A 27,717-nucleotide genomic window follows, 5' to 3' on the forward strand; every position below is an offset into this window, starting at 1 on the left:
GTATTTTAAAACTTTTCAATAAAAAAAAAAAAGAAGGAAGTTAGACTGTTCTGGCTGTGCGAATATTATGAATATGCTGTTTTCTCCCTCAAAATGTTTCTAGTTTAACCAATAGAGCAGCAGGGACTGGTTCCATCTCTGGCATTATTGGCTGATATTGGCAAAGGTGATAAAGTGGTGGGGTTAAAGGCAGTGTCTAAATTGGAAGAAAATATTACTGCACTGCTATATCACAAGCATGAATTTACCTAAACTAATTGGGAGGTTGCACATGCATTAAAAGTAGGTCAGACTGATCCCAAAATAAGCACTGATAAATGGCTAGCATGCCTAGAAATAGGCTTACTGCTTTTAAAAATATTTCTTTGAGGAACTTAGGTTTCTGAGCTTCTCAAATTTTATCGAAATATAAAATACAGAGAAAAAAATTAAAATAATGGGAAAGTGGAAAAGTGGAAAAGGAAAAAGAGTAGGATAAAAGGAAAAAAAGAGAAAAATAATGACTTCTGACTTTTTTTAGCACAGTAGAATAAGGTAATAACATACATTTAACTTTTTACTTTTACATAATAATATATACTAGCCATTTCTGATTAAACCTATTTAATCAGCATAACCCAAAATCAAAGTTTCATTTTTTTCCACCTCAAACCAGAAGTCCAGAAAGACTTTTGAGGAATTAAGTTTCAATTAGCAGTGTTTTATGTTTATTATATCTGATGTATTTTTTTTTGCATTTTAGGCTATGCCAAGTTGTATGCATTCATTATGTGTATTACATAAACATTTCTAATAGTTAACTTTTTTCAAGTGATGAACTGTATTTATGAAGATTGCACTGAGTTTGTATTTTGTCATGTCTGAATTTTCAGAATATATTCTATAATAACAAAGAGTATTCTATTAGATTTGAGGGCTTGTTGGCTTCAGTTTGTATATGCTAGAATACATACTCTGTGTCCTCTTGTGTACTTTCTTGGGGAGATTTAAACCTGTTTTTGGTTGGTTTAGCACTGCTTTCTAGCAAAAAGTTTTACTGATTTTTTAAAACTGAAATCAAGGGGAAATGATTATTTATAGTATGTTTTATTGATGAATTCTAATGCTATTCCTATAAGAGTAGCACAAACATCCATATAAGTCTACGAAGGAGAAAAACTGGCTAACTGTACATGTAAGATGAGAAAAAGCAAATAAAATAAAATAAACAGCCCACCCCAACCACTTGCACTGTTTTCATTTCGGAACCTTCTAATGTTTTTGAGAGAGAAAGAAAGAAAGAACATGTAATTATAACAAACACCATCCCATCTATTTTTGTAATCTTGGAATGAATAAAGAGGGCACTATTTTTATAAATGATCATTATTTGCTGAGCCAGTTAATCTCCTCAAGGGAGATCCAACATGGACATGTACCAATGGAAGATTTTGGATGAGGCTGTTTTGCCCCAAACTCAAAACAAAAGCCAGTTTCTGTTTCCTTCCAATCCCTATAAAAAACTCTTCCTTTTTATATTTAGCTCTCCCCAGTCTATACAAAAGCATGAAGATGGGGTATTAAGCAAAATAACAAGAGGCAAGAAGAGGGGCTTGCATTTCATCGTTTTTTTTCTTATTAAACTTTAGCCTCTGCTTTGTATGAAACTGAGGTAAAAAAATAACTCAAAACAATTAGATTTGCCACCATGTCTAGTGTGGCTTTTCAGAAGGCCACTGCGACCTGTCAGCTTCCTCAGGTATTAGAGCAGGTGTTAAGGGAGACCCATATCTGTTAGCCAAAATTATGTATTGAAGACGGGGGAGGCAAAAAAATATATTACATGTCCTTTTTTGCATCAGCACATTTAGAGTATTATATAGAAAATCAGTGTCAAAATTCAGCTGCAAATATTCCACAAAGACACTTGTTCTTCACTTAAATTTCAGCTTACCATTGTGAACTGCCCACATGATCCGGAAAGCAGGACCACCAATCTCATCGAAAGGTTTTCTGCGAGTAATTACCTCCCAAAGAATAATACCCCAGCTGAATACATCACATTTTTCACTGTAATTGCTACCTGAAAAGGATTATTTATACATTAAAAAAACACTAACAAGATTATAGGTGTTCTCTTAATTATAATAAAAAAGTAAATTAATCTGGTTGTAACCAATTTTATAACTGATTCTTCAATATGCTATAAAATAGGTTGATTTAAACATGTGCTTTCTAACAGAATACATATGATGTGAACCCAGTGACTTACATATACATGCACATGTTGTTCAATGAAAAACCATCTCTATTTTTCTTCAATTTCACAATGTGATTCATAGCATCAAACCTCAAAGCACAAAAAGAGAGGAACTTTATGATCATATGCTGACTGATTGCCACTACAACCCTGTTTTATAGTAATACTGAATGCAATACCCCTTTATACAACTTTCATTACATCAATCAGTTAACTTATTAATGAAAAAAGCTTGAAAAATGTTGATTTCAAATACCTTATTTGATATTTTCTAGTATTTTTTTAGTTTTCTGGTATAACAATTGAATTTTTCTTAATAAGAATATTACTTATTTGAAACAAACAGGAAAAATATATTTACTTTTTAGAATTTAGCCAAAGGCACTTCAGTGCTAATGAAAGTTTGTAATTCAATAGTTTTGAGCAAGTATAATATTTCCATTCAATGACTATAAGGCTACATACATGAGTATATTACAACAGAAACAGATTCAACACTTCATATATAAGTCATTCTATTCCAATTGTATACTTTAAATTAGGATTCTTAAACTGCATTAATTTAAATGGTAAACTTTCAACAATTTAAGTCACATTATAACTAGACAGTTGACTGTGTCTTTTCTACTGGCTTCTGAAATACTTTTATAGACAACAGGGAAAAGTACATCTGCACCAAATGAATCTCTGTATCAAAATTACTACAAAAATTACTAATGCTCATAATACACATGAGAATAATAGTAAATTTCAAATTACTTTGTTACCTTCAAAAACTTCAGGTGCCATCCAAGCAGCACTGCCCTTATTATTGGTCATGTGAGTCTGAATATCACAAGCTGTACCAAAATCACATATTTTTAAAACAGTCCCTCCTGCCACCAAGAGCAAACTGTAAATCAAATAGAATTTAATTACAGTATGTATTTTGCCAACAGAAGTGTTAAGAAATAGAGAAAATATTCTCTAAGCAATTTATGCAGTGTCTGTAGATTTAATATACAAAAGTGAAAAGTTGATTTAAGACTTTTACTGTAATTAAAAGCAATATATTTCTTTTTAAAGGGCATAAATAGACAATTTTTGTTAGTAATTTGTAAAAAAAAGTCAGAAAAGTGAATTTGGGAAAACAGGTCAACACTGGAAAAATTACAGTGTGCTTTAGTGTTATAAGAGAAGGGATTTTTATTCTATTGTGCAGTGGAACAACCTGCCTCCAGAAGCTGTGAACATAATCAAATTGAATTTATTTATTTATTTTTTATTTTAATTCCATTTATATCCCGCCCTTCTCCGAAGACTCAGGGCGGCTTACAAACTTAGCAGTAGCCTTCATTCTATGTATATGCCTGCTTATTAGGGCTTCCCCCCCCCCAGCGGCATTATTACAAAGTCAGCTTAATTGCCCCCAACAATCTGGGTCCTCATTTTACCTACCTCGGAAGGATGGAAGGCTGAGTCAACCTTGAGCCTGGTGGGATGCGAACCTGCAATAATTGCAGGCAGCTGGTATTACTTAAGGAGGCATTAGCTCACTGCTCCACCAAGGCTCTTGGAGCTAAATTATACCCATTTGTTATTGAATGCAAAAACAAGTAACTGCAATCTATCAAGATCAAGACTGATTTTACAGGAACAACAACTATATCTAGTTTTAACCATTCATTCAGTCATTCATGCAAGAAAATGTATATGTTGCCCAACTCATTCTCAGTGATTCTGGATGGCTTATAGATATAAAAAATTAAAAAAACAATAAAAAACAATAAAAAAGCAATATCCCCCTTTCAGTGAGAACACCCCACCTGGCGACAATGAATCATTTGATAGGTCCATCCCACTCTGTTTAAAAGAATAATTTCATATTTTATTTTACCCTGCTTTTAATTTGGTGAGCGACACAAAAAATATGTCCAAGTGATTTATCCGAGTGATAAATAATAAAAATGTATTTCACAAACAAGGTAACTTTGCTTAAAAGATCAGATGCCCATTGTTTTTAGCAATCCAGGCCAAAGTATAAACCTGAACTTTATCACAGTGTTTCCTTTGTAACTAATTCCTCCTTTCATATTTTAACTGAAAGACTGCCAGCTTATTATCTAAGTCTAATACATCAGTGTTATTAATTTTAATCAGAATATTATAAGGCAACAAGCATTAGATCTCCTGTCGTTATTACAGCTGATTATCAAGTTTATCAAAGGTTGCTTGATAGTGAGATGGGCAGCGTGTAAATTTTTAAAAAAATATTTTTTTTTCATAAAAAATATTGAGTGCTGATAAAATATAGTAGAATATTTACATAACATTCAAATAACTTATATTGTATCTGAGAATTATTATGAGTGCTGATAAAATATAGTAGAATATTTACATAACATTCAAATAACTTATATTGTATCTGAGAATTATTATTACAGACCACAATGTTTTCTAGGCTTATTAGAAAAACGCCTTTAAGAATAACAGTGTCTTACAGAGTTCTTAAAAACCTACTTTGGTGGTTTTAGGTCCCTGTGAATGAGTGCTTTCGGTTTCATGCTGTGAAGGTATGCTACTCCTTGGGAACATTGTAAACACCAACTCATTGCATGTGCAGCAGTATAATAAGGTAGAGGCTCAGCACCATGTAGGACTGAAAAACAAAGATACAAACTAAAAAGAATTTTATTGTACATTACAGAAGACATAAAACGGGAATGTTACTTCTGAAATGCGCTTCATGACTTACAAAGTACACAACAGAAGTTATTTTTGTTCCTATGCTTCTATAACAAAAATCTTGGCTGCATCCATCAGAGACCTCCAAACGTTGTTACAAATTGTAATAATGTTCAGTATGACGAAAAGGGAAAATGATTAAATGTGTGACCAGAGACTTTCCCCTTCTTTGTATTCCAACTGATTTGCAATATCTGTTGAGCATGTTAATAACATTTGATTTTTTTGGTCTCAATCTCATTTGCTGCTGAGTCATCACTACAATGCCTGTCTGCCTGTCAACCCCAATAGGAAAACAAATGGTCAGCTTTATTTTAAAGGAATTGTTACAACCTGAATTGGGTAATAATCTAAATCTATCCATTGATCTATCAATTCATCCAGTGTACCACTTGCTGCATCAGCCAGACCATGATGCTTAACAAAAGCTGTAGGTGTAACAATAAAATTCAACCCAGAACAGTCAGTGTCATTAAATTATTATAATAAGTAAGAAATTTATACAATAATGCATTAACATAAAATGAGATGGCAAAACTTTAGGCAGTGTTCTGGACAATGCAGTTCAAAAATGATGCTCACCATTATAGAGAGAACCTCCTTCAGCATATTCCATTACGAGACATACCTAAACAGGAAAAAAGCACAATTAAAGTTAGAAGACCAATTTATTATTTTTTTAATATGAAAGAAGTATTTAGAACAAGGATATAGGGAACGGTTGTTGAAATTGGGTATGTGTAGTTTAACGAAGAGAAGGGTGAGGGGTGACATGATAGCAGTGTTCCAATATCTCAGGGGCTGCCACAAAGAAGAGGGAGTCAAGCTATTCTCCAAAGCACCTGAAAGCAGGACAAGAAGCAATGGATGGAAACTAGTCAAGGACAGAAGCAACCTAGAACTAAGGAGAAACTTCCTGACAGTTAGAACAATTAACCAGTGGAACAACCTGCCTCCAGAGGTGATTAATGCTCCAACACTGGAGGTTTTTAGGAAGAGACTGGACAGTCATTTGCCTGAAATGGTATAGGGTTTGCTGCCTGAGCAGGGGTTGGACTAGATGACCTCCAAGGTCCCTTCCAACTTATTATTATGATGATGATAAAATGCTCCCATCTTATTTTAATATGTACCGTATTTTTCGGACCATTAAGGCGCACTTTTTTCCCCCAAAAGTTGGGGGGGGGGAAAACGAGGGTGCGTCTTATGGTACGAAGGTGATCCGTATGGCCAGCCCCAACCTCTGCAAGTGGAGCACGAATCGGCACGTGCTGAGAAACGCCGATCTCACGCTCCTGCACTCTCCCTTGCTCGGTTTCAGCTTCCCTTGCTACAAGAGAAAGCAGGCTGAAACGGAGTGAGGGAGATTGCCAGGAATGCGAATTGGCTGATCTCTGCTGCAATCTGCCTCGTTTCAGCCTGCTTTCTCTTGTAGCAAGGGAAGCAAGGGAAGCTGAAACCGAGCAAGGGAGTTTGCAGGAGCGCGAGATCAGCCGATTCGCATTTCTGGCAATCTCCCTCACTCCGTTTCACCTTGCTTTCTCTTGTAGCAAGGGAAGCTGAAACCGAGCGAGGGAGTTTGCAGGAGCGCGAGATCGGCCGATTCGCATTTCTGGCAATCTCCCTCACTCCGTTTCAGCTTGCTTTCTGCAAGAGAAAGCCGGGCTGCAGGGCCGCCTCCGTGGGTACTGCTCTAATGCAGAGAGGGAAGGACAAAGAGGGAGGGAAGGAAGGAAGGGACAATGGGAGAGGGAGGGAGAGAAAGAGAGAGAGAGAGAGAGAAAGAGAGGGAGAGAGAGAGAAGGAGACATAATTTTTTTTCTTGTTTTCCTGCTCTAAAAACTGGGTGCGTCTTATGGTCCGAAAAATACGGTAATTCCGTTTTAATCCTGAGACTGTGCAGGTCAGAGCTGCATTTTTTTTCTTCTTTTCTGCTTTATTCAAGTACATAATTGCATATGCACATTAACGGATATTAAAAATCCTAATACTCTTGTGATCATCTACAATATGTTACAGTTATTAACATTTATGGATGCTGATTAAGAAATAAATTTTAGAAGCCCTTCATTTAATTTAGAACCAGAATAGAGTAGCAAAACACTAAGCAGTAAATCTGTAGAACAAAGGTGGAATGGAAAGTGGAAACCTGTATATTTCAAACTGAATGTGAAAGGTCTGCTTTTCTCATAAATAAAAAACAACTTAGAATATGTAAATAAGCCAAACAAAATTAAAACAGGCACAGATATTTCACTTAAATAGAGAGACTGTGGAGTCCAAAAGTTGCTACTTACTGGATTTAAACAAGCTCCATATAACTTGACGATATTAGGATGGTTCACACGTGACAACTGTCGAAGCTGAAATTTTAAAAACAATATATTTAAAGTTCTCTTGCATAAAACCTTTCTTTGTATAAATGATCATAAAAAGCAGTTTAATGATATATAATATTCTGCACACATATAGGAAAGAGCAGCATGTCAGTTCCATGTTTAAATTAGCCAGAGTACATTGGCTAATACAGAAGCTACCTTTTTAAAAGAATTTCTGAAAAATTCCTGGGCCAATTGTCACTCTCTAAGCGGATGTGGATATGCTAATTCATCAGATGTGATTGTTAAATGCCTATGATGATACTACCTTGGTTTGTATTTCAGTTCAACAATGTTCCCTATGATTTTCATCTGCCATCAATCTATTCTCTTCACTGGGACCATATCATACGTAGCATCAGGATATAATCAACAGGGTCTATACTTGATTCCAGAAATATCAGTTCTACCTTGGGATAATGCTGTAGTACAATTGCTTTATAAACTACAGCATCACATAGAAAGACTCTCCTACATCCACAAATTTCCAACAAAGAATTTGGAAGACTAGGAATACTTGGCTTGTTATCAAGAGGCAATGATGGATCACCTGCCTTCTTTCAAGTGCAGATAATTTCAAGACAGCCTGATTCTGAACTTCTGCAAACTCAAGTAGAAAACAAGCTACTGGACTGGGCACCTTTCAGACTGCCAAAAGATTTAAGGAAGGAGTAGCTTCATTCCATTATTTTTTTGAGGCATTCAGAGTAACAAAAATCCTTCTCACAAAATTGATTTTTGTCTTCTATAATGGAAAAAAGTTAAACTATGAATCCTTACTGCGGCTGGGGGGAAAAAAAGATACACTCAGGGGATCAGTTTTGACTTAGATCAAATCAAATGTACATTTATACCTAATCAGATGAAACAGCATACTGTTTGGCTGATGCTGAATTTGTAAGCTTAAGATGCTAAAAAGAGACAAGTGCCTTAGATTCAGCAATTTGCTTCACATAAATTTTAAATAAACTTTTGCATAGATGGTTTTTTACATATGTATATGTGTATTAGAGTTGTGAAGTGTTTTGGTTTTGAAAGCAAAAAAAATATGTTTTTTTTATTATTAGATTTATATACCACCCTTTCCCGAAGGACTCAGGGCGGTTTACAGGGCATTTTAAAATCACATCAATATATTTTAAGGAAATGGAACCTGCAGCTCCTTAAAACCAAGAATATCTGTGTCTTTTCTGCTGCAGTATCTGCCCTCTGGAACGATATCCTTACAGGAAGTTTTTAAAGGCCTAGCTCAGACATGTCAAACACAAGGCCCGGGGGCCAGATCTGGCCCGCGAAGTGGTTTCATGTGGCCCCCGAAGCCATCCTGGAAATAGGGAACGGTCCCCACTGCCTTGGCCCTGGCCCAGAGACCCTCCTTCTGCCAGAGACCCCCCCAGATCTGTCCCACTCCTGCCCAGGCCCCCATAGGCACCCTTGATGCCAATGATGTAGAGCTGGCCATGCCCACCCAGTAGGCCATACGCACTCCAGCTGCGCCCACCCAGTAGGCCGTGCCCACCCTGGCCATACCCACCCGGCCCCCCAAGGGCAACTACAATGCTGATGTGGCCCTCAATGAAATTGAGTTTGACACCCCTGGCCTAGCTATTCTCCCAGACTTCACATAAAATGAAGACAGAGCCCCTGCTGGATGTATTTACTTTTATGTGGCATGTGGTTTCTGGGACAGTTCATTAATTCTTTTTGCGTGTTTTTTTAAAAAGCTTTGTAAAAGACAAACACTAGCCAAAGCTTGCTCTATGAGCTCTATATTTCTGCCACTGCACATACTGAAACACATTTTACTTTCAAATCCAAAGCACAATATAGTCCTAATCCTTTTAAAATATCAATTAACTTAATGGCATGATAATAAAGTACTCATAAATATTAGACAGAAAGGAATAGAATTTATTGGATAGCTTTAAGTGTAAGATGTATGCATTAGTATTTCCCATTGGAAAGTTCTGCCCTAAAGATCAAACTAAATATAGTCAACTTTTTTACTTAATGTAATTTTAAATAATCCCTCTGCTCAATAACCTGTAGCAATCGCCCTATGAACATACACTTCACATTTGATGGAAAGGAAGTAGTTCACTCATAGAAGTTAAACAGTATATAAGCAACATGATTTATTCCTGGTGGATAAACTGCTTGAACAATTTCAGGTGTACTTGAAATTATGATTATGGTGATCCTAAATGGAGTCAATGAAAAAATGACATTTGTTGCTTATAACATAAATCAAATACTGTCACGTTGATACATTCTGTGTGAATTAGTTATAAATGTTCAGTTCTAGTACTAAGTACATCAAATCACTAGGAAGAAGAGAAGATTGATCTCTGCACATATTGAAAATAAAAGGGGAAATATTAATTGCTTCGGTCAGTATGACCCAAAAAGCAGAATACTTGAGTCCATGCTGATATCGCTTAGAAAAGAAAAAGAATTCCCCCAAAAGAAAAGAACTCAGGGAGTGTGCGGTTCAGTAATCTCTTGAACTGTGATTTCCAGTTCACTCTCTTATCCATAACCCAAATTCATTTCAAAAACACCATGTATATAAAAAAATATCCCCTGTATAAATCCAGGAACTAATATCAGTTCTAATTGCAACTTACAGATAGTAAACTTTTCACTGTACATCCTTTGTTAAAAATTATTCTGGTACCTATCAAATTCTTTTGAACAAATTCTAAAGTGAAATTATACCTCTATAATGAAGGCTTTTCGTTCAGATTCGCTTTCTATTTGCTTAATGGCCACATCTTTTCCCCGCCATTTTGCTTTGCAAACTACTCCAAAGGCTCCTCGTCCAACAACCTAAATAAAAAGACAATTGGAGATTTTGAAATAACTATTAAAACAACTTGCACTGGCTCCATTAATCCTTTTCTTAATATTCTACATTGTCATAGAAAAATACATATTTATATTCTGCAAAAGGTCTATCCAAACTTACAACCTGTCAACTTTGAAATGTTCTTCACAATAGCCTGCTAGGCATTTGGCATTTTTCAGTTTTGGTAAAAAAAATCATGGAGTTTTACTTAACTTTTTACACAGTTGATAGGTTGAGTAAGATTTTTTTATGATCTCTAGAAATATACCCAAAAAGAGCCTTAGAAGACAGGAGCATGCTGGAAATATCTGAACCAAGGCCTTTTCCTTTTCTCTTATGCACTGAGTAAGGAAGCTTAACAAAAAAATATCTAATTTCTGTTAGCCACTATTTACTGTGGATCTAAAATGTATGCATAGGGAAAATTGCAACTCAGGTGGTATGAAATTAACACTATATTCACATTTCATATTAAACCAAGGCTTAGGCATAATTTATTGAACAACAATAGTGGCCTGGTTCTCGCATCTCACAAAATGAAATCTAAACAAATTAGCATGATGTGTGTACCTAGCCACCAGGTCAGGGGTAGGCAACCTCGGCTCTTTTATGACTCATGGACTTCAACTCCCAGAATTCCTGAGCCAGCTGGCTCAGGAATTCTGGGAGTTGAAGTCCATGAGTCATAAAAGAGCCGAGGTTGCCTACCCCTGCACCAGGTCATTCAGCCCAGAAAGAAAAGCTAAATCCCACATTGTCTAATGAGATATATTCACCAAAAATATTTCATAGGAGTGTATCTTTACAACAAAAGGACCATCACACTTGACACAGCAAAATATATGCCTCCATACAGCTTTTTCTATACAATTTTATTGGTAGTACCATTATTATAAGACATAACTACTTTTTTAAAAAGATACCATTTCTTCATATGGGTTTAGATGATACTAACATTTCCAAATTCAATATGGAGAAGGTAACACAACCGACACTTTTAACAATATTAATATTGTAGGATAACAGTATAAGCTGCAAAATTTAGTAGTGTTAAAACCAACCAATCTGCAGCTTTTAAAACAACAGTATAAAAGAAAAACCATTTTATTAAAAGCTCTTCTTACATCATTTATTAATTCTACATTATTGTACACTGTTTAAAAGATTTACTATCAGATATGCACAATAGAATTTATATTTAAGTGTGACTTCACAAACGCAAATGCCATTACTAAGATCTTTCTTGGTATCACTTTCCTTGCAGAAAACAGATTTGGTGATTATTGATTAGATCTGTCTAAAAAAATACTTACAAATAATTCTGGAATCATTTTGAATTTGATGAAACCAGCAGGCAGATATAGTTTTAAGCAGTTTCCACTTATTTCAGTAGGACATACAAGTACTGTCTTTAAAAATTACAAGTTTTAGATATATGCTTAAAGAACTACAAGATAAAACAATTTTCATGATAGGAGCTGCAACTATTAAGGGCAATATGGAGTTTTTTTTTTTGTCTGCTCAATCATACCAATTTGCAACAGGTTAACTTTAAAACTAGGTTTTAGGATAAAAGCCTAGCCCTGGAACTTAAAATAAAGCCCACTGGACCTGTGGTGTTGTTGCAATTTTTAACTCATTTTTTTCTGTCTGAGAGATAGAGGCTCACTATTATGTAGTGAGCTTCCTAAGTGTGAATTTATATCTAGATCTTTGTGTCCTGCGGTCAACGTTTTTTGCACTGTAGGTAAGTGCCGTTATCCTGAATATCTTTGCTTCACCAATGGAAACAATTGGCTCGTGTCCATCTTGGGTCAACTGAGAAAAACCCAAGTCAAGGCATCTATGAGCTGTGGCATTTTTGCAATGCTACCTTTTTTCAAGAGACATTCCCAATCTACCGAGTAGACATTTCTTCCGAATCAAGATCGCAGAGGCACACAAGACATCTGAGCAAGTTTCTTCGAAATACAGGAGTTTTCCCAGAAGAGTGACGTTTAGGACCCCAGGGACAAGCTTCCCCCCCCCTCTCTCCCACCCTTGCAGACCTTCTCACCTCTTCCACCTCTATCTCTTTGTAGTCGATTTCTTCGAAGTTGAGCACCGGGGGGGTTTCAATCATGTCCACGGAGCTGGGAGAAGACATGCCTTCCCTTCCCACGGGGTGCAAGAAGGGGGCGCGTCTGACGGGGTCGGCAGGGACCCAGGCGGATCACGAGGGGTTCCCCTCGCCAGCCTGCGGCTCCGGCTCCTCTGTTCAGCGACCACCGCAGCAGGGGAAGGAGGGCCTGGCGGAGGCACCCCCTGGGCCGCGAAATAGCCTCATACGAGGCTGTTCCGCCCGGGCTTTATTGGGGCCGCCGGGAAGCCCAGGCCGGGGGGCCCCGGCTCGACATTTTGCGACTCACGCAGAAACCGACCCTGGACTCCCTTCTTCGGGTGTTTTTTTTTTTTTTGACCGGGCAGGCCGCGGTCTTTCCGGGGTCGCAGTTTGGGAGTCGCGCCCCTGCAAGCAGGGGAAAAAAAAGAGATCAAGAGGAAGGGGAAAGTTGAATGGGGAAAGATGGGAGCCGCAGCTCAGAGCTCAGCCGCCGCCGCCGCCGAGTCTGACATTGGGGAAGTTGCATGGGAAGGGGACCAGCCAGCTCTTCTCTCCAGCCTTGGGGGGCTCCGGTTCCCCCTCCCCCCTTCTTACTCCGCCAGCAAAAGGCCCGAGCAGGACCGCGGCCTGGTAGCAGGAGCGGCGGCCCGCCTCTTCCTCCCTCCCCGCCTCCCTCTTCCTGAAACTGCGCCGCCTTCCTCCTTTGCTACCTCCCAGAGGCCGCCGAGGGAGGCCGGGAGTGGGAAACGCGATTCTGGAGACCCGGAGCGCTCCCTTGCTGTGGAAAGGGGCCGCGGGGTCCGCTTCAGCGGAGGCTGACCGAGTGAGGGGCGGCAGAAGAAAAAAAAGAAGAAGAAGAAACCGTCGCCGCTGCTTCCTCCCCCCACGCCCTTGCTCGGCAGGTTGCTTTAACGCCAGCTCGGGAGGCGAGAGACCGGCAAGCGCTGCTGCCGCTTTTCCAGCCCTGCGTCCTCCTTAGGACGAGCGCCTCGGTTTCCGCTCGTTTCCCTGTTTCGATTTGGGGGGGAAAGGAAGAGGAAGAAGGAATTTTCTCTCCTCGCAGCTTGCGAGGAGTGAAAAGCCCCGGGACTTGAGCGTGGAAAAGGGAACTTTTTAATTTCTGCATGGCGTTTCTCTGGAAGCTCAGAGGCTCTTTTGTTTGCTTTAAGCCAGGGGTCTTCAAACTTGGCCCTTTTATGACTTGTGGACTTCAACTCCCAGAATTCCTCAGCCAGCAAAGCTGGCTGAGGAATTCTGGGAGTTGAAGTCCACAAGTCATAAAAGGGCCAAGTTTGAAGACCCCTGCTTTAAGCCCTTCAGCAACAATGCTATGCGGGGGGGGAAAGGGCTGAGAGAGACTGACTGGCTCAAAGCTCCTCGGTCGAGTGAGGAAACTAAACCCCCCCTTTTCGCCCACCTCCCGTGGTTCTTTCCCGCCACTGCTGAGCTGGCAGAAAGCACGTCAACCCGAACCAGGCAGCCTTTGAGAGAGAGTTATCCGCTGCTGTCCCTTATGTGGGAGAATTTCAGTGCAATGATTGGCTGAGGCCCCGGTTTCCTTTCCCGCCCTCCCTGCATCAACCGCCAATAGCAAAAAGGAGTTGGCTGCTTTCTTTCGCTGGGGGTGGGTGGGTGGAGGGTCTATGGACAAAAGGTGTACGGGAGTAAACTTTACAGGTGCTGAATTAAAATCGAGTTCTTTGGGGAGGCTGCTATGCTCCTTGTCCAGAATCATCCCACCTTAAGGTGGGGGAGGAAAGAGGTTGTAGGATGGAGCAAAGGATGGATTGCAGGGTTAGGAACAGAGCCACCTTCCTCCCACAACGCCCGCATGCCTGCTAGATTGCCCTGATAAAAGAGCTAGGACAGCGATGGCGAACCTGCCCAAACTACCGTCCAAAACCCACCTACGTATCGCCGGGTGCTGGTTGGGCGCGGCTCGTTGGGTAGGCGTGGCTATGATGGTCACGGCAAAGTGGGTGGGCGTGGCCACCTAGATGTTGCTCCTGGGGAGGGATGCCTGTGAGGGCCGGGCAGGGTTGGGGGAGATCCAGGGGCGGGGGGGGGTCTCTGGTGGGTGGGGCGGTGGGCAGGAAGCCCTGTTGGAAAAAAGCGGAGTCTCTTTGCGAGCCTGCTTAGCCCGCGTCAGCCTTGCTCTTCGTAGCGCGCTGTAGCTGATCCAAGAGAGAGAGAGAAGAAGAAGAAGAAGAAGAAGAAGAAGAAGAAGAAGAAGAAGAAGAAGAAGAAGAAGAAGAAGAAGAAGAAAAAGAAGAAGAAGAAAAAAAAATCCTGGCTGGGACTGGGGGGGGGGGACGAAAAATTTGTAATGCAAGTTCTTTTTCCCAGTATTGGCCTCTCCTTTCTCCTTTCTCCTTTCCTTTCCTTTTCTTTTTTTACTGCAGAGTAACTGCAACTTGCAACATAAAACAAATAAAACAACGTTAAAACATGGAACATTAAAAGTTAAAACATTAAAATTAACAACAACAACAACAACAACAAAAGTAGCCGAGAAAGGAACCAATATATAAACAAGGTGGAGCTGGGATCTTCTTAGTTTACTAACCACCTCCAGTTTTATTTTGTTTAGATAGGTAGGCTTAGTTTGGAAGACAGCTGAATATAAAGGAAGGGTTTTAAAAGAAGATTAAATTAATTTCTTACTAAATTTCAAAATGGAAGATGAAAGAGAATGGTAGCATGGACAAAGAATTTTGGATATAATACAGACTTGAGAGAAGTGGCAAAGTTTGTGGGAAAGAAAGTATACATTGACAATGTCAGCTTCATATAAAGAAAACATATAAAATGTTCTATAGATGGCACTTGCCACCAAGAAGATTAGCAAAAATGTTTAAAAAATATGCCAGAGAAATGTTGGAAATGTAAACACAAACCAGGTATTTATTATTATATGTGGTGGACATGTGTTAAAGCAAGGAGATATTGGACAATAATCCATACTTGGTTAGAAAAAATGTTAGAGAAACATATAGACTATAAACCTGAATTTTTTTTACTAGGTATAATGCCAGAAAAACTTGATAAGCAAAGTACATATTTGATTCTACATGTGATAACAGCGGCAAGAATTATATTTGCACAATATTGGAAGAACAAAGAAATACCACCAGAAGAAGAAAAAGAAATAAAATAATATTAGACTGTGCGGAAATGGACAGACTTGCTTTAAGGTTGGAAGAAAAAGAAAAAATATTTTCAACCTATTTTGTCAATGGTTAGAGAAAAGATTTAGGGATTAGGAATTTAATTTGTATAAGTGAATAAGATACTCTGACAACACGTTTTTTGTTGAATAATTATTGAATTCTGTAAAAAAAATTAAAACTTTATAAAAAAAAGGATTGGTAGACTTGAGTGCAAGAAGAGTTCACATGATAACATCCCTTCTCTAGAGTCAGATATTCAGGCAAATGCCCCCATGTAAGCAAAATATATTGTAGCCCAAGCCAAAATAGAGGGCTGTATCCATTGACAACTGGGGAGATAGTATGCCTGTGTGGGCTTTCCCAATCCTAATCCAATATATTAGCTATTATGCTGCACTAGCAGATCTTCCAAGAGGAGGATAGAAAACAAAGTAATATCTGGACTGATTCACTCCACCCAAATCCTCCATTCAGTTAGAATTCACTGCATATTACTTAATTGTATCCTAATAAAGAACAATGTCTATCTTTGTGTTAGAATAATGTGAAGCTGTGTCCACTCTACCCCCCTTTCATTGTGGGAAGAGAAGTGGGGCAAAGTGGCAAAAAAGCTTGTCTTCTTGCTTCAGGACTGGTAATGGAAGTGGAAGTCATGGCCTTTTGCTATAATGGAAGAGCCGTAACGTCTGCCCTGCCAAAAGGCAGAAAAATTCGTGAACAAGGACTTGGAGGGGACATTTCTGTCATAGTGTGAGATGGCCAATAACAACAGAAGAGCCCTCCGCCTCTCAGAATGATTTGCAACAGACTTGGTTGCAATGGCAGAAGCTGAAACCCTTCTAAAGTCAAGCAAGAAAAACGAGCAAAAGTTATATTTTAGTAAGCTGGTGGTGGGTTGAGGCGAGCATTATGTGCTGAAGGCCTCAACAGTTAGAAATTCTGTTTGTACTAGTACAAGCAGGATATATGGTTATGTCCATACATTTTACAAACTTTTCCCTTTTCAACTTAACCTTGACATTGGCTGAAACAAAATGAGTTTTTTGTTTATGCTAGTAGTCTATCTGTATTTATTGGGCAGGCTGATTAAAAAAAGTGGCTTTATGCCCTATTCTCAGTGGTTCTTGTAAAGATTTGTTTGACATGCTCTTTGTAATATTTTTTTATACAGCTGGAAATCACAGAGTCAGCACTTTATATCAGTGAAAGAGGGCTTTTACACAGAGCATCTTTTGTGGACAACTGGATTGAATTGGTAAGGGTTATATGTCAGACAAACAAACAAAACTCACCTTTAAGCATAATGGTCAATAAGAGCCACAAAGTGCTGAGTGCTTAAAAACCAACAATTGACCTCCAGAGAGGTTGCTAACTGCTTGAAAATACACTCTCTTTTGGTTTTGTGAGTAAAATATCACCTTTGGTAGTTGCACAGAATTTCAACAACTTTCATCCTGCTGGGAAAGAGATAATTGGTTTGAACCAACAAAATTGCCATGTCATGAGTTTTGATTTAGGCTCATGATATCTTTGAAGTTGTTTTCTAAGCAATTCACACACACATGCACACATAATTGTGTTGCCCAGTTAGTTTGTAACCCGATAGCTTTTTCTTTTATGCTTTTGTTTTTAAAATGTACTAGTGTACCAGATAAATGATACTGAGATTCTGTGACAAAACTATAAGCCTCCATTCTTCCTGATGGAAAAGTTCCTAGGACTGCCAAATTCCTCCATCTTTTCCTCTGTTGATAATTCACTTTAATACTGTGTAAGGAAAAAAAGACAGAAAAATCTGTGTCGTCTGAATCTTCTGTACAATGAATGAGGCAGGTTGATCAAATCATAAAAGCTTAACTTGAAAACACTCCCAACGTTTCAAACTGTAATGGTTATTCTTGCTGATCAAACTGTAATGGTTATTCTTGCTGATATATTGGCTGTAAGTTGGTATAAGCATTTATGTATGATTAGAGAAGACAACATCGTTCACAGTATTCTAAAGCTTTCTTCAAATGAAATTTAACTCTTTCTCTATGGGACTCAAGCATGCTGTTAGAAAGTGGTTGCTACTGCTTTGTTCTAGAGTTGTTGTTGTTTTTTAAATTTACCACTGCAGCTGACAACCCTTGTATTTCCTGGACTTCTCCCATACAAATCCTATCAAACCTACTTAGCTGCTATCATGGTAAGTGGGAATGACCTTGGGAGACAGGAGAAAGAGTTGCAAACACACCATCAGATAAAAGATATCTCAGATCACAGAAGAAGAAGGGAGCATGGGATCCTATCTAGTTTTCCAGAAAGTTAAAGGAGGAGGAGAAATTAAAAGTTTTGCAAAGTTCTATTAATGTAAAGTTCTGTCTTAAAATAAAGATAGAGCTAGTACTCCTGGTTGTGCTTCTACCAGAAAAATCTAACAGCTGCAGAGCCTCCTTGCATTCATTATTAAATTTAAGTGTGTAGAATTACTTCATTTCATTGACTCAGAGCTGGAATGGGTCACTAGATTGCTGAGTCCAACCATCTGCTCAATACAGAAATGTAGGTTAAATCATCCCTGCCAAGTAGCTGTTTTGTTCTTTACCTTCCAAAGTCAAAGGAAGTGGTAGAGAACCAGGGAAAATCATTTTGGTTCCTATGGAGGAAAGGAAAGTTAGAGATAAGGATTTAGCAGCTTTGATCAGATGACTGCAAGGATGCTGCGAAGGTCAAGTGTGAGGACCGATTGTAAGTTATTTTCAGTGGCACTATAATATCGAATGTTCACTAAACGAATGGCTGTAAGTCGAGAACTATGTCTTATGAGATGGGTGGCAAATAATATTTTTTACTATCCCATAATCCAAAGAGGTGGGTCAGCCTATTCTCCAAAGCACCTGAAGGCAGAACAAGAAGCAATGGATGGAAACTAATCAATAAGAGAATATACCTAGAACTAAGGAATAATTTCCTGACAGAACAATTAATTGGTGGAACGGTTTGCCTCCAGAAATTGTGGGTCACTGGAGGTTTTTAAGAAGAGATTAGTACAGGGTCTCTATATATACATATATATGTTAAATGTTTGTTAAGTATTTAGAATGCACTTGCTTAGGTCCCAAACACGGGACAAATCTTATTTCCTGTTTCAGCCTAACCCAAGGCCATCCACAGGAAGTAGGCACAGCAGTGGCAGCTCATATTTGTGTAAATTTTTTGGCTTGCTAAATTTGTTAGCAAGCCAAAAAATTTACACACACACACACACACACACACATATATATATATACACACACACATACATACATATATATATATACACACACACATACATATACATACACATACATACATGGTCTTTTTTCATTTTTCCAGTGCTGTGCAAATATAATCCTCGCTGCTGTTAATACTTTCCCTAACATCTTTTCTAACCAAGTACGGTATGTATTTTTGTCCAAAATTTTTTTGCTTTAACACACATCCACCACAAGTGGTAATATGTACCAGGGTTTTGGTTACATTTGCTAGACATATTTTTAAACTTTTTTACTCACCTAATGGGTGGTAAATGCCATTTATAAAACATTTTATATAAGTTTTCTTTATACAAAATTGCCATTGTCAAGTTATAGTTTCTATCCCAAAGATTTTGCCATTTCTCCAATGCTATATTATATCCAAATTTGTTCGCCCATATTATCATTGTTTCTTTCACTTGTTCGTCTTCCATTTTCAAATTTAATAAAAAGCTATAGAGTTTCTTAATTAATTTTTCATCAGAACTCAACAACATCTGGTCAAACAATGTCTGATCTTTATAAAAACCATATATTTTAATCTCCTTATCATACCTCGATTGCATATGCAGTCGGGGCCACCATGATAGATCAATACCCTAATCTTCTAATTCTTGTTTAGATTTTAATTTCCCATCTGTATTCTGAATATCTGTATGTTAAAATTTTCTCAAATTTAACTAAGTTTGGGTGAACAAATGCTTCCATTCTGTTATTCTGTTAAAGCTTTGGCTGCTAATATTTATAATAATTGACCTGAATCTGGTCACATTCAGATGTGCTGAATCACAAATCCCTCATGGAATCAGTCAGTTTGTTCTATGATTAAATAATGACTAGAAATGCATAGGGATTGTAATTTAGCTCATTTGAAGAGCTCCAAATAGGAAATGCTGCTCCTCCACACACACACACACACACACACACATGTACTCTATCTTCCATATGATGAGGGAGATGGTTGGTTAAGAAGTTTGATAAATGAATGATTGAATGAATAAATAAATACCCACACAAATAGTGCCTTTCTCTGAATGTTTGAAGAGGTATAAATAGAGTATTACAGTAGTAATACGGGGAGGCAGATTAATTGAAAGAAAGTTGAGCCAAAGTCTTCTAGTGATTTCAATGTTTAGTTGGTTATTGTTTCTTTATATATCCATGGGATTTCTTATTTCATAAGTGGATTTTATATGTTCCTGCACTTTCCTTCTCAAATGTTCCACTTTTTAAATACTTAGTAGATGTAATTGTGTGATCCTGCTTAAAATATCTGTGTAAACGTCTTTTGACATTTTGCTGGTTCTCTCTCAAATTCAAAAGCTAGTTTATTTATTGCTCAGATACTGTACAGATTGTTTATGATGTCAGTATCAACATTATTCCCATACAGTTAAAATATAATAATTACTTTGTTATGTACTGGGCTTTTGGAATATCACCACGTGCATTGCTGGAGAGCTAACGGTTATCCAGCAACCCAGACAGGACGTCTCCAGTCCTGCCATTGGTCAACTTTGGGCAGCAAGTATAACTTCAATCTGATTGGTTAATACCATAGGGCCTGGCTATATATTGAAGCAGGGTGACTCCAATCTCTCAGTACAGTTTCTGCTTAAATAAAGTATGAGTTTGTCTGTACTCATCTGCGTGTTCTCGTTCCTGCTCATCAGAGCCCACAACATAATATACTTGATATTGCAATTCACCAAATTCACTGAAACTTCAAAATAAAATATGGATCAGATCACAGTTGCTTAGAGATTTCTTCTTTCTATGAAGATGAGAACTTGCCTCAACATATTTGCCTAATAAGGAGACATCTGTCAACATGCCGGACTTTGGATGGCAAGGAGGAAAGATTTGCTTTCAAAATACACTCATTTACAAAACACAGCTGGGGAGGTTGGTCTTGTAAATTGAATTGGGAGAAAGACTGTAAAATTGAAATTACAAGACTAAAGAGTAACTAATGGAGAGAAATGTTCCCTGTACTTAATTCCAGATTACTTTGTTTGAGGAGTTCTTTTAAAAAACATACAGTATATGCTGGATTTGAATTTGTGACTCAATAGAAATGAAAATAATGGTAGATAAGTGCATTCTCTTAAATACATTTCTTATACCTATACAGAATTCATTGCCTTGATTGGTTTAAGCATATGCCAGTCTTCATTTTGGTTCTGTAATGTCACACAGTACTTGCTGGGTAATAGATTGCTTATGTCCTGACACAAAGTATATTGTCTAAATAATTTCGCTATTTAATCAAAGATTGTGAAAGGTATAAAATATATGCAGGGTAAATAGTGACTTATCTCTGAAGTTAACTAATTAATTTAAGCAAATTTGAACACAGTTTCATGACTGACTTATCAATGATCCTAGGTAAAGATAATGCAATTGAAGCGAAACTCCTGCCAAAGTGACAAATTCATCACAAGATTACTTATTTTAAAATTGCAATTTTGGGGGAAGGGGTGTTCCATCTTACTGGAGAAGAAAATGGCCAGTATACTGGCAGAAGATAAAATAAAATGAATACTCACAACTAGAATAGTGGAAGATAACAACTAAGGCAGTATTTCTCAACCTTGGCGACTTTAAGATGTATGGATTTCAACTCCCAGAATTCCCCCCAACCTTGCTGGTTAGGGCATTCTGGGAGTTGGAACACAGTTTAAAGTTACCAAGGTTGAGTAACACTGAAGGCAAGAAGGAATCCAAAAAGGTAGGGGCTAAAACTGACATTTTTGGGTTAAATCCAGAAGAGTGCCGAATTGCTGATATTTTAAAAGGAAAATCCAGTCCTACAATTATACATACAATTGATAAGTTGGATATTAGAATCATGAATCAAGGTATACGATGTCAGAACAGAAATGTCGGAAATGTATATTGACATTTTGGGAATCTGAAATGAAATGGTTCTGAATTGTCATTCAGAATACCACTATTTTTTTTACTATTGCCAAACAAAAATAATAGAAGAAATGGAGTAGCCATAATAATGCTACAATTACAGATGTAGAAGATATTAATACTGACTGGTTCTATGTTGACTTGCAACTTTTTTTTGAAATGTAAATAGAGGCAGATGTTACACTCATCCTAAAGAAATGGAATGTTAAAGTTGGAAATTAAATAGAATCTGGAATTGGGGCAGTGTGGTCTTGGCATACAAAGCAAAGAAGATAATATACCATTCTTCCAACAGGATACTTAAATTATTATAGAAAGTATCCTGTTTGAACAGCCTAAAAGTATTACTCTCCTTATAGCTATCATCAGGAACAACATCATTTGACTATATATTTTGCAAAGAAAAATGAAGGAGTTCAATTCACTCAACAAAACCAAGACCTGGTGCTGACTGTAGCTCAGCTCTTGACTGTGAAAAGAGCTGAGAAAAGGTGAAAAGCAAAAGGAAATGGTGACAGGAATAATTATCCAGCTAAACACCAATTTCCAAAGAAGAAGTTAAAAAATAAGAGACATGGAGATATATATTAAGCAGTTCAAAGAAATTGAGGATACAATTGATTTGGAATGGCAATATATTTAAGAATCATTTAGTTAACTATTTTTGCAAAATTGCACAAGAATCAAAGGCAATATAAAAATTAGCAGGAGATGAAATGATTAGATCCCATTATTGTTATCATAAATGTCAGCTTAAAAGAAGTCAAAGAAGCAGTTACTGATAGAAAAACCTGGCAAACTGTTGCTTACTGGACCATAGTGAAAATTGAACAATATTTCCTTGTCGTGCTTCCCAACATACCTATTTAATGGACAGTTTGGGGTCTACTATTGCGTGAGGTTCTGAATTAGAGGAGCAGGTCTTAACAGGTTCTGAGTTTAATATGTAGGAGCAAGTGGGCTCTCTGATACTTGCAGATGGAGCTTAGAAAAAGCGGAATCTACTGGAGCTTGAGCTTTCAAGTTCAGAGCTCTCAAATAATCAGCCACCATTGCAGACACAGAGAAGGAAATTGAGTCACCTGACTTAGAGTTTAAACAGGAAAAGTTCCTCACATGGGCAGCAACATCAAAGGAGTAGAATTAAAGAGGTACAGCGAGAATCCTGAAAGGAAAGAGGCATGGTTCAGGAAAATAAGGGTCCCTGAGTCAGTGTGATGAAGGAAAAGCTTGATAAACAAAGTTCCAAACTCGAGACTAAGCATGCGCTGCTTCTGATTTCTGGCTCATGGGGGGTGGGGCCCCCCCTTTCCCCCCCAGTCTTGAATTCTTGCATTCCTGCAGAGTGATGAAATGTGTAGCCATCATAAAGCCCTTTTATACAAGTTTGACCTTTTGTATGTGCAGTTGCTATCAGAGGATCCAAATCTTCTCTTTGGCTTGATTCTATTTCTGATTCATCAAATAATAGAATCTGATTTGGTGGGAATATTTTATATACATTCACAAGGCAATATTTTTTTGAAATTTTCAACAAAACTAGCTGCTAAGATACAAGCTGAGGATGACCAATGCAGAAGTACCTTTTTTTTGAAACTTCTCTTCAGTAGCTACGATTATTTCCTCAGATTTAAGTTTTAGAACGAGAAATGGCCATTACAGTGACTGAGGCTTCTGATTACAGCAAGCCTTGCTCAATTTCTGATCCCACTGCAAGATCTGAAGTTTGATTCTTGAACTCCAAGTAATCTAATTAAAATATAGACTCAGGCTTCACTTGTTGGTTTTATCTGTTTGTTTTTATTTGCAAACCTTATTATTCTTATTCTTTTGAATATATATTTGGAATGAGCTGACTCCAGAAGAAAATCTGTTTGCTAATTTTCCCCAAAGAGAGCATTTGAATATTTTGGTTCTTATGTGCTTTTCTGTTTGCATGTGTTAATTAAATCGTTTATCTTATATTTTGATAAATTGTTGTATGTGTGGTCCTTGAGAAAATTCACTACACTGCACTGTTACCAGAATTTTATCCATATGGGTCAGAATGTCCGTCTGAGTCTGGGTCGCATTCTAGAACATAGAATTGTTCCATTCATATTGCTAGAGCCACAGTAATATATTTTTCTGCCTTGTGAACTTGAAGCAAGTGTGACCTGAATCTAAAATAACAAACCCCTGTGCTGGGTACGTTGTTACTGACATATAGTTTCTTAGTATAGGACAGTGATGGCAAACCTTTTAGAGACCGAGTGCCCAAACCGCAACCCAAAACCCACTTATTTATTGCAAAGTGCCAGGGGTGCATCAGCATTATGGTACCCTCAGGGTGGGGGCAGTGCTGCCTCTGGCACGCAAAAACCAGGGGCGCAAAAATGGCTACTGTGCTGCAAGGCGCTACACCACGCAAGAACAGGGCAGGGCTAGTGAGTATCACGCAGGCACTAGCCCCACCCCATTTGCAGTGCGTGCATGCTTGCGGCCTCGTGCACGTGTGCACACATGTAAAATGCTTCCTCCTCCCTTTTCTTCCAGTCCACCAGTTGCCAGTGGTTGCTGACCTCTGCTCTACCATCTCTACTCGAGCTTGCTAGTCGGCCGCTTTACCTCCTTTGTGCTGGGCGGGGCTCCTGCTCCAGGCAGCGGTGGAGGCCTGATGGACCTGCTGCTGTTGGTGGTGGTGCGCATGCCAATAGAGAGGGCTCTGAGTGCCGCCTCTGGCACACGTGCCATAGGTTCGCCACCATTGGTATAGGACTTGCTGCAGGTTGTACCAAATCTTGGATTATGCTACGCGATATATGAAGAACAGCTAATAATGTGGAGACAGGGTTTTTTTCTTCCCACTTGTGTCAATGGCAGAATAATTTCTAGATCTTATCCAAGATCTGGAGTTTGATTAAGTAAAGTAAATTAATTGGCCATGTCTTTCTGTCTGTCTGTCTGTCTGTCTGTCTGTCTGTCTGTCTGTCTGTCTGTCTGTCTGTCTGTCTATCTATCTATCTATCTATCTATCTATCTATCTATCTATCTATCTATCTATCTATCTATCTATCTATCTATCTATCGCATGGACAGTTCTCCCTTATCCTCAAATCATTCTATAACCCCTACAGTATATAAAAACAGTAGAATTTGTTCATGACCAAACCACCACCTCCTCCTCCTCCTTACAAAGTGCACATGGTCAGTGAAGTGTGCGGGCCTAAACTTTAGGTCTTTTTTATTATTATTATTTTTAATTCCATTTATATCCCGCCCTTCTCCGAAGACTCAGGGCGGCTTACAAACTTAGCAGTCTAAGTCTTTTGTTAGCAGTCTAGGTCTTTTGTTTAAGCATTTGTGCTTTTGGAATAAGCTTTAGGAGAAAATGGATTCCTTGTGCCTAAACATTTTTGAGAATTCAGCCCGAGTATATATGTATTGGGGATTTTTCAGGGCCTCTGCAAAGAAAAGCAGCCAGTTTATTGCTTAATAACAAAGCAAACAAGCAGCAAAGGTTCTGAAATTTGTCATTCCAGCTAGTTCAAGGGGGTTGCTGTGGAGACTCATGATCCATCAGAAATCCTATAAATTGCCTGCCCCTACTCTGAGAGGAGACGTGAGGGAAAAGGAAAGCAAAGCAAACATAACCTCTGGGTTTTGATAGTTTAAGACTTTTACTGAGAACAAGTGTGGTAGAAATGAATCACTCATGGATGGAAGCCCAGATGGCCTCCACTATCCTACTTCTAGAGCAGATGGTCTTGCTGCTCTTTCTCACAGAGTAGTTGGCTACAGTCATATCTGTGAGAGGTAGAAAATATCCCCTTCCATGCCAATAGAGAGTAAAAGTGGCAGGTTTCCAGGATGTACACAAATGTATCCCTTCTCTGTGGGACCCACGTTCCACCTGTGATCATTTTAGTCTTGCTACTTGAGTATCTGTGCACTGGCATATCTGATTCCATTGTATCAAGCATTACTGGCAGAACAAGACTTCAAAAAAGTCCTGTAGACTCTCTGATAAAACATCTTGAAAATAGGAAAAATATAATTTTTTCCTTTCATGTTCTCATCTCTTATAGCAAGTTTTGCAATCTAAAAAATCTGTCATGGTAAGAAACATAGTTGTTTAAAAAAGAGATTACTCCTGGGTTTTATCTGTTTAATTAAAGGACATGCCTATCTGTTTGGGCTTCTATTTTTCCTTTAAAGTTTGACTTTTCAAATAAAATAGGCATTTCAGATAATGTACTACACTACATTATTATTATCTAAATCAAATACAACAAACAGAAATTGCATTGATTTCTATTTTCTTTTTGAGTGGGAAATAGCACATTATTTTTCCCACAAGGTGGTACTGTGGCACCATGATTACTTAACTTTTCACTTCTTGTAGATTCATTTGTTCTGAAACCCATTTTTATATTGTTAAATGAGAGCATTTGAAAAAATAATCATTTCTGGAAAAATACTGTGATCATCATGTTACTGTTTTTATTTTGTAAACTGATAATAGATTCTGTTACAAGCCTTTTGCAGCACTTTCTTATACATTTATTTTTAAAACTTTCATTTGGAGAAGTTTCTTTGAGGAAAAGATTTTTTTAAAAAAATATATATTTTGAAACACAATCAATGTTTGCTGGAAACTTGGATTGAAATTCTAAAAATACTTATTGGGAAGGGGTGTAATTGAATTCACTGTGACTGGTCATTGTATGTCCTATATTGGAAGTTTTGAAGAGTAATCCACCCAACGCAAAGGCAAGGTTTCAATTTGTACTAAGCATGCATATATAAAAACATATGGTGGTACAGTGGTTAGAATGCAGTATTGCAGGCAAATGTTGCCCACAATCTAGAGTTCGATCCTGAGGAGCTCAGCCTTCCATTTTCTGAGGTCAGTAACATGAGGACCCAGATCATTGGGGCAAATGCTGACACTGTAAACCATCCAGAAGAATGTCACTAAACAAATGGTTCTAAGTTGAGGACAACTTGTATTGCTACTGTATGGATTGAGAAAATCACAACGTTTGATAAGGACAAGTGGGTTAAGGGTAGACCTCTTTGGGTTCAAACAGCATCATTCTAAAAGCCACAAATAAGAATTCTGGTGATGGAAATAGGAAGAAAGGTATCACACACACACACACAGTTCAATATAATGATTTGAGTAAATTATTACACTGGCCTGATAAAATGTTTATAATATTCTCAATTCTCAGTTTGTGATTCTAGATAATTAGTCAGCACCATTTTGTTCCAACCAATTGGGCCATCAGCACTGAATACCTCACACAGACTAGTAATAAACAAGTACTGCATGCTTCACACTTCAATTGTTTTTTTGAGTTTATTGATCTGTCAAAAGTGTAACCATTCTTTGATTAGCCGGTTAGATATTCAGGAGTACTTATGACAGGAACAATCACAGCTTAGATACATGCAGCATAAAATGTCCTGCACATTTGAAGCCCAAATTAGAGGAGGCAAAAAGTCACAGATGTACTTTCATCTCTTCTCCAAGGGATTTTGCCTCAGGACAAAGATGGTGCCAATATATTCATATTCACTCCATCACACATTGCACACATTTGTTATTGCTCTGGATCAACAATTTTCAGATTGGTCTTCAGTAACTATGAGAAAATTATTAATCTTTATGTTGAGCCTTTTACCTTGGAACTTGTACTTAGACATATTTGTTTAAGGATTCCTAGAACAGAGAAGAAGATTCTGGAGACTTTCCTAACCTAATTTTATGTCCTCATAAAAGAAGATGGAGAAAAAGCTACTGGAGTACTGGAGCTTCAGGGATGTCTCAGTTGAATTTGGAATCATACCTATCGAGCAGTGGTGGCGGAGTGGTTAGAATGCAGTATTGTAGGCTAACTCTGCTCACATTACCAGGAGTTTGATTCCTTTGATCCTGACTGGCTCAAGATTGACTCAGCCTTCCATCCTTCCAAGGTCAGTAAAATGAGGACCCACATTGTTGGGGGCAGCATGCTAACTCTGTAAACAGCTTGGAGTGGACTGTAAAGCATTATGAAGCAGTATATAAGT

General features: G+C 38.1%; 1 protein-coding gene across 4 annotated transcripts in view; it reads right to left on the bottom strand.

Moving 5' to 3' along the window:
- The window catches only part of MAP3K7 (mitogen-activated protein kinase kinase kinase 7), a 43,735-nt gene extending 30,534 nt beyond the window's left edge, over positions 1–13,201 (bottom strand). For all 4 annotated transcript variants that reach the window (XR_014024581.1, XM_081313503.1, XM_081313504.1 and 1 more), the window contains exons 1-7: positions 12,246–13,201; positions 10,060–10,170; positions 7,261–7,326; positions 5,546–5,591; positions 4,739–4,877; positions 3,007–3,131; positions 1,934–2,062 (exon numbers count right to left, since the gene is read on the bottom strand). Coding sequence is in view for 3 of the 4 variants with exons in the window: in XM_081313503.1 (XP_081169629.1) it covers positions 1,934–2,062; positions 3,007–3,131; positions 4,739–4,877; positions 5,546–5,591; positions 7,261–7,326; positions 10,060–10,170; positions 12,246–12,335 (706 nt within the window). In the remaining variant the exon portion in view is untranslated. The remainder of the gene's footprint in view (positions 1–1,933; positions 2,063–3,006; positions 3,132–4,738; positions 4,878–5,545; positions 5,592–7,260; positions 7,327–10,059; positions 10,171–12,245) is intronic.
- Positions 13,202–27,717: the final 14,516 nt, after the last annotated feature.

Source organism: Vipera berus (genome assembly GCF_964194415.1).
Source record: "Vipera berus genome assembly, chromosome: 1".
NCBI lineage: Eukaryota > Metazoa > Chordata > Lepidosauria > Squamata > Viperidae > Vipera > Vipera berus.